This window comes from Xiphias gladius, chromosome 1 (genome assembly GCF_016859285.1).
Source record: "Xiphias gladius isolate SHS-SW01 ecotype Sanya breed wild chromosome 1, ASM1685928v1, whole genome shotgun sequence".
NCBI classification, from domain to species: Eukaryota; Metazoa; Chordata; class Actinopteri; order Istiophoriformes; family Xiphiidae; genus Xiphias; species Xiphias gladius.
In genome coordinates, this window is record NC_053400.1 from 14,489,876 (window position 1) to 14,502,411 (window position 12,536).

General features: G+C 38.4%; 1 protein-coding gene across 1 annotated transcript in view; it reads left to right on the forward strand.

Annotated features, from left to right (window-relative positions):
• Positions 1 to 12,536, forward strand: part of ush2a (Usher syndrome 2A (autosomal recessive, mild)) — a 223,593-nt gene that overhangs the window by 100,738 nt on the left and 110,319 nt on the right. Inside the window, exons 39-44 of the mRNA XM_040127015.1 lie at positions 289 to 429; positions 2,367 to 2,442; positions 2,871 to 2,956; positions 3,989 to 4,148; positions 9,665 to 9,827; positions 10,004 to 10,151. Of these exons, the coding sequence (XP_039982949.1) occupies positions 289 to 429; positions 2,367 to 2,442; positions 2,871 to 2,956; positions 3,989 to 4,148; positions 9,665 to 9,827; positions 10,004 to 10,151 (774 nt within the window). The remainder of the gene's footprint in view (positions 1 to 288; positions 430 to 2,366; positions 2,443 to 2,870; positions 2,957 to 3,988; positions 4,149 to 9,664; positions 9,828 to 10,003; positions 10,152 to 12,536) is intronic.

Consider the following 12,536-nt stretch of genomic DNA (forward strand, 5'->3'; position numbering starts at 1 on the left):
GCCTAAAAGAAAAAAAGGCATTTAGCCAGGTAAGGCATGGTTGGCACAAATGAAATTTAAAGATACGTTTTTTTCAAAGCTATCTTATAACAGACCTCACTAGCCCATAATCACGTCGCAAAATTGCCTTCCAAAGTACAGCTGAAGCTAATATGAGGCTTAAGAGGTCTGAGCTCTAAAAATCAAGTGGGTACCTTCCAAAGTTACAGTCTTTTGGGCACAGTTCCCTCTGTCTGTGTTCTCTGCCTCACACCCTCTGTGACATATTCACGCTGTCCTCCTCTCCAGGTGTGTTGTCGGGTCTCACACCATCCACTCGATACATTGTCACTGTAAGTGCCTGTAGTCTTGTTGGCTGCACTGAGAGTCTTCATTATGACAATGGTGATGATAGTGATTCAAGATCGAGCCTCACAACCCCGGAGGAAGGTAACGCTGTAAAGCGCAAACACACATATATACACGCATTCATACACCCATGAACGGAATGTCTATCTTTCTCTATCCATTTCCAGTGGCATTAATTTATGATGGTTTTTACATCTGGACACACACAGACACACTTTTAAACACACTCGGACACTCTCATCCTGACTCCTCAGTGATGGAGATTTTTAGCTCTTAAGAGGAGAGAAGAGGAGCAGCAAAAGAAGAAAGACAGACAAGTCAGAATGGAGTAAATAGGAGCAGTGAAGGGAGAAAAAGAAATAAGATGGCTGGATAGGACAAGACACAATGATAAAAGCATGAAGCACATTGCAACTGAGTGAAAGGCAGATAGTACAAGAACATCATGGTCATGGAAGGAAGAAATAAAGAACGAAGAAGAGTAGGAGGAAAAGAGAGATTTTTCTTCATATGTTAGTCACTACATTAATCTGTGTTGGACTAACTGGCCTTGTTGGGGAGATAATGTGACGGCAGGGGTCAGTGCAGAGACAGCAAAAATCAATCTGAAGTAAAAGAAAAAAAACAGATTACTGTATTGATTCTCACTGAGCACAGAGTTAAGACACTGAACCGTGTTAGGAAGACTGGAGAAAGAACTTATTTAAAACTCTCTTTTGTCAAAGTCTATTTTTTAAACACAAACACATCACTTCTCCTTGAGCACAGGCACATTTTTTCACCTTACTCAGGAGATCAAGGAACATAAAATCGTAAAATTTTCCGTAGTGTTTTTGAACAGTAATCCAAATCCAATCCAAATCTGTGTCAATGTCTAACACCATGTAAAATTAAATTGTAATTCATAACATTCAGAACACCTTGAGCATCTGTTATATTTAACCATTGGTCGGCCGGCCGAGTGTGGGCGTTTTCCCATTGGCTGTTCCTCTATCAAAATATATTGGTGCAAACAGTTTCTAATACGTCATCAGAAGGGCATTGACAGGCAGTGTTGCTAGCTTAGCGCCTTTGTCGCTCGATTTACCGCCTTTTCACATCCTTTTCAGCGAGTTTTCTTCACAAAAGAACCTACCAACAAATCTAGTGACTTTTTAGACAAACCTTAGCTAGAGTCGCCAGTATTGCCTCGCAAGTGCAAAGTCGGGCTTTCGCTCCACAGGCACACCTCTCTGTGTGGCTCATGCAATTGGCCACAAAGCAGTTGACACAGACATGAATGAGCTTCTAACTTTCTCTCCGAGTGATCACTTTACAAGTAAATGTAGCCGAAATCACAGCACAGCCGTTGTCTTTAACTTACGCGTATGGTGATTTTGTCAGACAACATCCCAGTTATAAAATCAGAGCAGCAGCTTGGAAATGGCTTGGAAGTGACTGTTGGTTAGCAGGTAGTCTTAATGGGACGCATTTCAGTCACTGTTTCATACTTGTTCCATTGTCTGACAATAGAAACACAAAAATCATATAAATGAGAACAGTTTTATTGGGAACTTGGCTGCATTAAATCCCTGTATATGTGAGCACAGACAGTAGGAGAGAAGCAAACAGATAAAGGGCCTAAACCGTCTAACATTAGGCAGTTTGGAAATATGACCTAATGACATCTTAAATATGCTAATTCGTGTATTATGTCATCTAGCAACATTTAGCGATGTTTCAAGCAGGCTTTAGCTACTTTCCATTGTTGTTTACCACAGCAATTTTCCGCTACCTCCTCAATTTCGCACATTGACCCAGCACTGCCCAGCCATATATTAGGTTTTTACCTAGTCTTGTTGCCTTACTATTAGGTAATGACTTTTTCCCTGTGTCCATATATACATAATACAGTATATTAAAAACTTTCATTGTTAAAAATGTATCATGTGTTGGAAATAAGGATGAAATGTGTCAATTGTTTCCACCACTATATTTGTCGTAACATATTCCTTCTAAACAAATATTTTTAATTTCAGCTCCAGATGCTGTCGCTCCTCCGGCTGCCGTGTCCTCCCCCTCAGCTCTCTATGTAACCTGGGAACCTCCAGCAAGGTTATACACAACACACAGTCTCACCTACCCATTTCCCCTCTCACACCAGACCACATGTTTATGCTGGTCGTTGTCATGTTGTTCATGCGTAAGTTGTAAGTTGCTACATAAGCAAGTACAACCCTGCTCTTCAGTTATAAAGCCTTCACTAATGAGCAACATGTTATTATAAATGAATTTTCAAGTTTGAATGCATTATTTTTTGACCTGCTACTACAAGAGAATATGAAAAAGTAAACCTAATCACACATAAAATAAACATAATGTACTATAATAACAACAGTATCTGCTGTTATTTAGCATACATGTTTTTTCACCTTGAATAAAGATGCCCTAATTGAACAAAACATAGTTTAAAATCAAAATAGTATATGTTAAATATAACATTCTAATATTACCCTCACTTCCCTTTTTTTTTCCAACGATAGGCCCAATGGAGGCATTACAGAGTACCTCCTCTATCACAACAACGAAATGGTCTACAGGGGGAAAGACATACAACACAACATCACTGGTAAAAAGGAGAGAGCGTTTGTGTTTTTGTGTGTGTGTGCCACAGCGTAGCTGTGACTGTGGAGAGATGGGGCCTCAGTGTAAAGAGAAGGGGAAGAGTGAAGAAAAGCAAAATGGAGTGGGGGATTAGCATTTGAAAGAGGAAAGAGCATCTCAGTCCTTACCAGGGGAATAGCACTTTGAAAAAGAGCGCTAAACACACACACACATGAAAATGAAGCAGCAGAGAAACAAAGCACACTAAACATTAGCACACATGCATACACACAATTTGCTCTGAAAGCTTTCACTAAAGAGAGTTATAGAAGGTATGAAACACATGTCACACCACTGAGACTACAGTGCTGCACCAGGTTGCAAATAGATACACATACACTGAGATGCACAAACCCAAACTCACCCATAAAATGTGCAGACATACAATATACAGGAATGTACACAGATTCAGATACACAGGAGTGTCACCTTATACGGCATTTTACATGTGCAGAATAGATTATCGCTTATTTTGATTTTACACACACACACACACACTCACGTGATCAGCGAAACATCACACTGCTCAACAGTGTGTGTTTGTGTCTTTGTAAGTTAATGAAGGCACGAGAGCACATATCATCAATGCTGGGTTAATAATGCTGAGCGTCTGATGTTCACAGTGATTGGAAGGATTATGAATGTAGTAATTATACCATGTGTGCAAGAATAGATTGTGTTACAGAGAGTGAGACAGCAACAGTGGGACAGATGGAGAATAGTTTTGAGGCAGTGACAAATATAGACATTCTAAGCGAAACAACAATCAAAAAACTGCACTGTGGGGGGGGGAGAAGGAATATTCCTGTAAAAAAAGAGACAGAGTTCAGGGGCCAGGGTGAAATGAGGATTAAATGTCCTCACAGTAACAAGGTGTGAGAGCAATTTAAGTCAATGATATAATTCAAGGTTTTGTTTTACAAATCCAAGCCATCATTGTGTATTTTTATACCGCTCTCTGTCTGTTGCTGTCTTGGTGTATGTGTTTTTGTTTCAGGTCTTGGTGTGTATTCCACTCATGTCTTGCTACTGAGTGCATGCACTTCAGTGGGCTGCACCAACAGTTCACAAGTTACAATGGTGACCTCTCAGCTTCCTCCTGGGCCTCTACAAGCACCAAATCTTACCCTGCTAGACTCGCGAACTATTCTGGTGGAGTAAGTACAGCACGTACACATATTCACACACAACTCACATCAGGAGATAGTTGCGCCAGGTCCATACAGAGTGGTTAGGGACATTTACACACAGTACATTCACTTAGGGCTTATAAAGCTGTGAGACACAACGCATAGTAGTGTATGCAGTGTCATTGCTCAACACAGATCCTTTTTCGTCTCCTGCTATTTTTTGTCTTCTCAGCTGACGTTTAAGTCACATGCCTCATATAGGTCGTGATTAATTTGCTAAGTCTACTTCCATTGGACTTCGTCGCATTTTGCTTTTATTGATGCATCAACTCAAATTTCCAGTGGTTCCTCTCCATTTTTTAAGCACAAAATTGTGAAAATGTACATAAAAAACAGGTGGATGGAGGGTTTTTATACCTAAGTATTTACTAACAAATGAGAATGAGAAAGTTAATGTTTAAGCATCACTGAAAAGGACAGGGTAAAAATTAAACTTTTCCCGAGCATATTATAGCTTTTCATTTCTATTGCATATGTTGTGTCTCTATAAAATACAAAGAGAGTGAGACGGGCCGAGAGAGAACCTGTGACCTTCTGCAGTTGTTTACCACGCATAATATTTTCCTGCACTTGACCTTTCACCTTTAGAGGGAGGGGACAGATGAAGATGGATCTCTGCACTTTTTCAATCAAATTCATGTGCAGACATTCCCGTGTCTGTGTATATGTGTGAGTCTCTGTGTGTATGTAAGTATCAATCTGCGTGAAAGCCATTAGTGTCCCGACTGTCACATACAGTGGGACTCACCACAGGAGGGCACAGTGCCACTCACATGTGCGCACCCAGACATACACACAGGCATATCCACACACTTGAACAATGGAAGTGAGTGAGAGGATGGTGAAAGAGTAAATTAAAAGCACCCAGTGTCTGAGAGGGAAATGGTCAGTTTTTGTGGTCAAGATGTGATTTTCTTGTTAATGCGCTGATTGTCTTGCAGAAGCAGTTGTACATCCACACATACACACATACTGTACATATGTGCCTGAGTGTTTTGATATCTGGAGAAAAGGCTTCAAACTGTTGTCTCATTCGTTATTATTTTTCCCTCTCATAAATTTGTTCAGAATAATTTAAAAAGAGAAAATTAATAATACGCCCTGTCCGATTGACATGCACATTCATTTTCATTTAGGACTCATAACAATAGGAATATTAGGCCTCTAAAGCAACAAGAAAGTCACAGAATAATACTAACAATTTCAAACGGATGTAGTGGTGAAATTTAGTTAACAATGAAACAAAAGTCCACAGGTGGAAGTAAACAAACATTTTATAAAACAAACATTATTTAAAATAGCAACTTTATTGAAATAGTTTATATTTTGTATTTAACCAGTGTCAGTCGTGGAGCCACAAAACATTAGAAGGATTTTTGGTATTTTTTGGAAATAAAAACATACAACAATTTTTCACAAAGTCTTAATTTGTACATCCATGTAAGTTAAAATCATTTCTACATACAAATGTTTCATGGATGAAGCCTGTAAATCTATTCAAAGTAAACAAGCTAAATGTTTGTTGTCTGTAGTCTATAGAAAGTTGAAAACATGAAACAAAAATTACTAGGTGTAATAAGTCATCCATGTGAGTACTGCTGTCTGTAGAGCAGGGAAACATATTATACCCTGGGCTTTTAAAATGTTTTCCAGCTATATATTCACCAGGTGTTGGAAGGCTGCATATTGCCTTGTTAGCACATTGTTAATAGGCAGAGGTTGAGAGATCATACTTGGTCAATACCTCTCGATGGTGTCTGTGAGAAAAGCTGAGAAAGACAGAGAGGTGGAGAGAGAACAACTGTGAAAAAGTGTGAGGACAGATTGACCAGAGAGAGAAGGATAGAAAGATAAATTGTGTGTTTTAAAGGAAAGAATGGAGGGAAATTTAAGAAATATTTAAAAAGAAAGTGAGATGAGGTGTGTGTGTGTGTAAGAGTGAGGGTGAGAGACTGTGAGAAAGCTTATGGTAGGCTGCAGGATGTGAACAAAACAATATCAGCAGATTTATTCCCTACCCTCACCTAACATTACCTGACACAAACACATTTATACACACACAAGCAGACACAGCTGCAAGTACCCACGCTGTCAGACGTGCACAGTGACATATACAGTTCGGTACATAAGTATTTGGACAGTGACAAAATTTTCATAATTTTGCCTCTTTAAAACACCACAATATATTTGAAACAAAGCCATCAAGATGTGTTTGAGGTGTAGACTTATAGCCTTAATTCATGGGGTTTAGGAATTACAGCCATTTTTATAATAGGCCCTTCATTTTCAGAGGCTAAAAAGTAATTGGACATTAGGTGTGGCCTGCTCCCTAGTTATTTCTTTTCGAATTAAAGCTGAAAGTCTACACTTCAAACACATCTTGATGGCTTTGTTTCAAATATATTGTGTTGGTGTAAAGAGGCAAAATTATGAAAATTGTATCACTGTCCAAATACTTATATACCTTACTATACAAAGAAACCCGGATGGGATGTATGTCATGTTCAGGAGAGAGGCAAAATTCACTATACCTGGTTAAGCTACAACAATTGTAAATGATTTTACTGATATTTTTTCTCTGATTTTATTCAATCTTCAATAATTTAATGTGCTGTTTATAATTATGTAATGCCACCAATGCTGTTTTGTTGGGTATACAATGTAGAGAACAGTAGGAACGATGGGAAGGAGGGAAGGTCCAGGAGACAGGTTGACACTTCATAGATCACTGCATTTCAGGTGCATGGTTTTAAATTTAAGATGCTGAAAAAAGCACCTGTCTGTTTCACACTAATTTCATAACACACTTTTAAACCAATAGTATTCTAAAACCATTACTGCAGTGAATTATGATACAGATTATTACAACTCCCCTTTGATTTAGTTTTTCAAAAGTGGACATACATCACACTGCCAATGGACAGCATATAAATCTTATAATAAATGTGATAGATTAGCCACAGCGGCTAATTGTGTGCTAACACACACTCATCAGTCATTCAAAAACTGGCTTTTAATGGGAGGAACCAAGAAAGGAATCCATCACTTTTTAAAATGGCCTCCCCCTGCTACCATGCCAAGAGGATTGGGTTATTCTCTGGGATTTGTAAGAATTTCAGGACTATTTATAAAATTTTTTAGTGCTCTTTTATTTATGAATAATTTATGTGCTGTGTTATTCTCAAAATCTTTGGAAAATTATCAGATACTTTGGGTTTGGTCTGAATTGAAAAGTTTATATACCGGGTTCAAAGAATTGTTAATACAGCACTGTATGTTACCAAATGGGGTGAAATGAAATAAACAGTCCGGTCCTCTTAGGAACATTAGAATTTACTAATTTTCTCAATACTGCACAAGTTTTAGACTAAATTATCTTATCATAGATTAAATATCCCTCCAACAACGTCAACAGGCACAAATCACATAACATTAAAAAGGACAGAGACATCAAGACATCTTCAGTAGCTCCTACAAACCCCCATTAGAAGAGATAATAAACAATAGTACAATAATATTTTAGCATTAACGAAGCAGAAAAATAATTTTGATATGAATTTTGTTCTTTCTTTTGTTGTACAGTTTAGTATGTATAGCTAAGATTATGTCCACATTGCCGTCTCGTTTGAATTTTGTAATGTATCCTCGACATGTTTCTGTTTTTAAATACTGTCTCTGGTACTCTCCCTCTCTCTCTCAGTTGGGGATGACCTTCCTGTTCTAAATATAGAAAAGGAAACACCTCTTTCTTACAAAGGAAACTGTGTGTGCAGCATACACTTACATGTTGTGTGTGAGAATCCTTAGCTCGGCATTGTGTTTCCATTTACTTGCAGATGGAAATACAATGATAAAGTGACACACGTGTGCACACACTCACATGAAGATATACAAACAAAACAATTTGTTGTAGTGATTGGGCAAAGGACCACCTAGGAAGCCCTTTTAATCCACTGCACTGCACATTCAATATATACTCACAGTTTTAGAAATAATACAGTATTTATCAAAGTTCTGCATAACAAACAGTAAGTTGATGCGTGCAACCATCGAAATTCAAGCAGTCCTGGTAACATCTTGGTATATAATATTTTTGGCTAGAGCACAACAGCGGGGCGAAGATCTGAGTGATGAAGTTACATCATTGATTGGCCAGCCGCGTATTGGTGTTTCCCCATTGGCCGTTGCTCTTTCAAAATATATTGGAGAAAACAGTTTCTATTGCATCATCAGGGTGGCATTTACAGGCAGTTTTGCCAACTTAGCGCCTTTGTCACTAGATTTGCCAACTTTTCAGGCCCCTTTAGCAACTTTTTTTCAAAAAAGCCTAGCGATGAATCTAGCGACTTTTTGGACGAACCTACTCTCCGTGGAAGAGAATCACCAGTATTTCCCCACAAGTGCGAGCTCGGGCTTTCCCTCCACAGCCACACCTCTCAATGCGTCTCATTCAACTGACTGCTGACAGAGACATAAATGAGCTTTTAACTTTCTCTCTGAGTGATCATTTTACAAGTAAATATAGCTGACATCACAGCAAAGCCATTGTCTTTAACTTATTCGTACGGTGATTTTGTCAGACATTATCGCGATTATAAAATCGGGATTTTTAGCAGGGCAGAGCAGCAGCTTGGAAATGGCTTGGAAGTGACTGCTGCTTAACGTTTAGTCTTAATAATCCGCTTTTCAGTCACTATTTCACAGTTGTTCCATTGTCTGACAACAGGAACATAAAAACATGTAAATAAGAGCTTCATTAGGAAGTCAGCTGTATTAAATTACAGATAAAGGGCTGAAACCGGCTGACATTGGGCAAAATTTTAAATATGATGTGATGACGTCGTTAGTTATGCTAATTTCTGTATTACATCATTTACATTTTGTATTACATCGTTACTTTTTGAGCAGGCTTAAGCTACTTTTTTTGTTGAAATTGGTTGTTTACAGCGGTTCAACAACAGTTTTCAACTACATCCTCAATTTCACACATTGACCATACACGGTCCAGCCATATACTAGGTTTTGACCTAGTCTTGTACAGTAGCCATCCTTATTCAAACTGGATGACAGGTCTTTTTCAATTAAATATTAGTTTATGAACATTTTAACTGCACTAACCTTGTGTGTCACTTTAGTTTAATAGTTTCAGAGATTTTCAACAACAGTGGATCTCTATGTTACAGCTACATGTGTATCAGGTTGTCGTAAAACAGGAAAAACTTCCTTGTAGATAAATTTGAAGTTTTGGTTACTTCAGAAGAATGTTAATGAAAAAATGAAATTAGGCCAGCCTTATTTTTAATCTGAAAATTTGACCTATATGATAAATATAGTGGAATGAAAAGTAAAATGTTTCCCTCTTAAATGCAGTAAAGGTGTCTCTCAAAAAAGGTTTCAGAGAATGGGATATTACAGTAATAGTAGTAGTAAATGTCCAGTATATTGTTGCTTTCATCTCTGATTATTCCTCTGTCTATCACCAGGTGGTCCCGACCCTCTCAGGTCAATGGTGTTTTGGAGTTCTATTCCATCTTCCTGTCACATGATGGTGCACAGCCTGTGCTCAGCTATAACAGCTCAGAACTTTTTGAAGACCACACACTTCGCAACCTAACCCCTGGAACAACATACACCATCAAACTGGCTGTAATTCCCTTATTCTACCCTGCAAATCATCTTTCTGATTTGAATCATCACCTTCATCCATACAGTCATGTATTTGTGTGTTTGCGTCTGTGTGTGTGCGTGTGGGTGTGTGTGTGTGTGTGTGTGTGTGTGTGTGTGTGTGTGTGTGTGTGTGTGTGTGTGTGTGTGTGTGTCAGGCCTGCACAGGAGGTGGGTGTACCTTAAGCCCTGCCAGCAAGATTCAGACTGAGGAGAGCACCCCAGAGAATGTTCCTGCACCACTGGTCACCCCTTTGTCCCCATATGCTCTCAATGTCAGCTGGACACCTCCTGACACGCCGAATGGTGAGAGGACACACATTTACACTTACACATACCCATAGATACATAACCAAAAACATACAAATATACAGTACATAATCATTTATCAACAGTGACAATTAGAATAATGTTTAATTTGAGCTAAATACACACAAAAACACACAAGCTTTCAGTCATCCATATCACAATGTTTTTAAAAAATATATTTTTAATGGCATTTTCTTAGATAGAGGAAAGGGACTGGAAACTTGTGAGAGATAAATCATGTAGAGAAACAATAGCAAAAATCATGATCAGGATAACAGCATGTGTCATTAGTTGAAATGTGGAATTGAATTTAAGGTGTCAGTATTTACCGTAACCCAGTCTATCACAGAACCCACAGATATGAAGATCTGTACATAGTTCAGATATCCCCCACATGTGACTATGAAACAGGAGAACATTCTCCTTTGTACGGGAATCAGATGGGTGAGCAAGAGATAGAGATGAAACAGTTGGAGAAAAGGAAAAGAGGAAACAGAAAGAGAAATTCCAGAGAGAGGGCATAAAGGACTCAGAGAGAGAGGGGACAGAGACGGAAGCAGGATAGAGAACATACAATGTGAAACCAGAACTAACGGATGTGAGGAGCGAGAGGGCAGTGCTTCACCAAGCTCCTTTAAGTGGATGAAAAGTGCTCCCTTTTGACTGAATAGGGAACTGCAGGCTGGAAGTACATAAACTCACGGTGACTGCCGTTCTCTTTCAGTTGTCTCTATTCTTCTGATCTCCATCTAATTTACTTGCAGCCAGTTAAAATCCATTCCACAGAGCTGGGCCAAGGGGTATTTTGTGTATGTAGGATGTGAATTTGAAATCCGGGTATTGACTTGGATCTGTCAAGATTTAAAAAAAAGTTATTGGTGCACAACTGTTTTGTGTGGGCAGATGTTTTAGAGTGAATAGATTCATAGTCGTCGACAGAAGAATTTACAATATGGTTTTGAATTCCAGTGTATTAATTAAATTTCCTAAGGCGATTTACAAAGGTGTTGCAGTGACAAAGAGTTAGGAGTGATGCATCATCAGTAAGTCTACTTCTATTTGAAGTACTGGTAATATCAACATTCACAAAAACTCAAAATCTTGAAGGTAATCTAAAACAGTAAAAGGCAGCTGCTCGCTTCCTTGCACATTGGTCCAAAATCGTCAAATTTTTTTTTACCAATATTTGAATGTATATCACTAACCCACGGAGCATTCAAGAATCTACAGTGTGCAATTGTTTATGTAAACCCTTATCAAGATATTTTACAGAAATGTACAGAACAGACACCACAGAGCAGAAAACAATCCCAATGAGTAATCATTCCCAGTCAAAAATATCTATTATGTCTAAGCACAAAGTACTTATTGTTAAAAACACCTTCAAAAGACAGTGTTACATGGAGCATCCCCATGTCTTACAGGTTAAGACGTCTACCGCTAATGTCCCCAGTTGCATCTCTGTCTCCCTCATTTCCTGTCATCACTCCACTGTCTGTAATAAAGGCACAAAAATACCCCAAAATACTTCAAATCAGGCAATGAAACACATTGATATGAAATTTGAATACTCACTGTTTAAAGCATTATTAAATAGCTCATAGTACATCAAGCAATAAGATGGCGCTTTTGAAACAATGTCCTTGTGTCTCAATAAAACTCCTAAACTTAAATAGTTCTGTGCATTACCTGGGTTCATTACCTGCCACATGGTGTACTGAAAATTCCATATTTTTTTATAAACAAAATACTAACATGAATTATCAAGGACTGCATTCTTATGAAACCAAATGGATTGAGTGATGAAAACCATCTGAGGATTTCCCACCCCATTTCACTCTAACATACAACGCACTACCACATATTATCAAATGTTACTGCCATGCTCGTTAAAAGTATGTATAATTCTATAACGCATGTGTGTGTGTAATGTGAATCGTGTGTGTTTTACGCTCAATGCCACATGAGTGCATTTTGCACCATAAACCCTGTGATGTGTGTGCATATTAGCCTGGATAAATTACTTAAAGCTTTTCTCATCTGATGACAGAAATTTATAACAAGGGAGACACTTAATCATGATTACCCGATTATCTCATGCTTAAAAAGCTTTAATTTTTTTGCTTAGAAAGGGAGAAGGGCTCAGTGCCTTTTTTTTTTCATTTACTCTTTTTTACATAAATGGACGGCAACAATGACGATGATGATGGTGATGGGTTCCAGAGGAGTGAGATTCTGTGTTATTTTCTCTCTCTTTCGCCCCCCTTCTCCCCAATTCCGCAGGGATTTGTGGGGGATAATCCTCTCGGGGATTAGGTCGGGGCAACACGCAGACAAAGAGGGGAAATAAGCCTGTTATGCATTCGCTGCTTCATTTCCCAA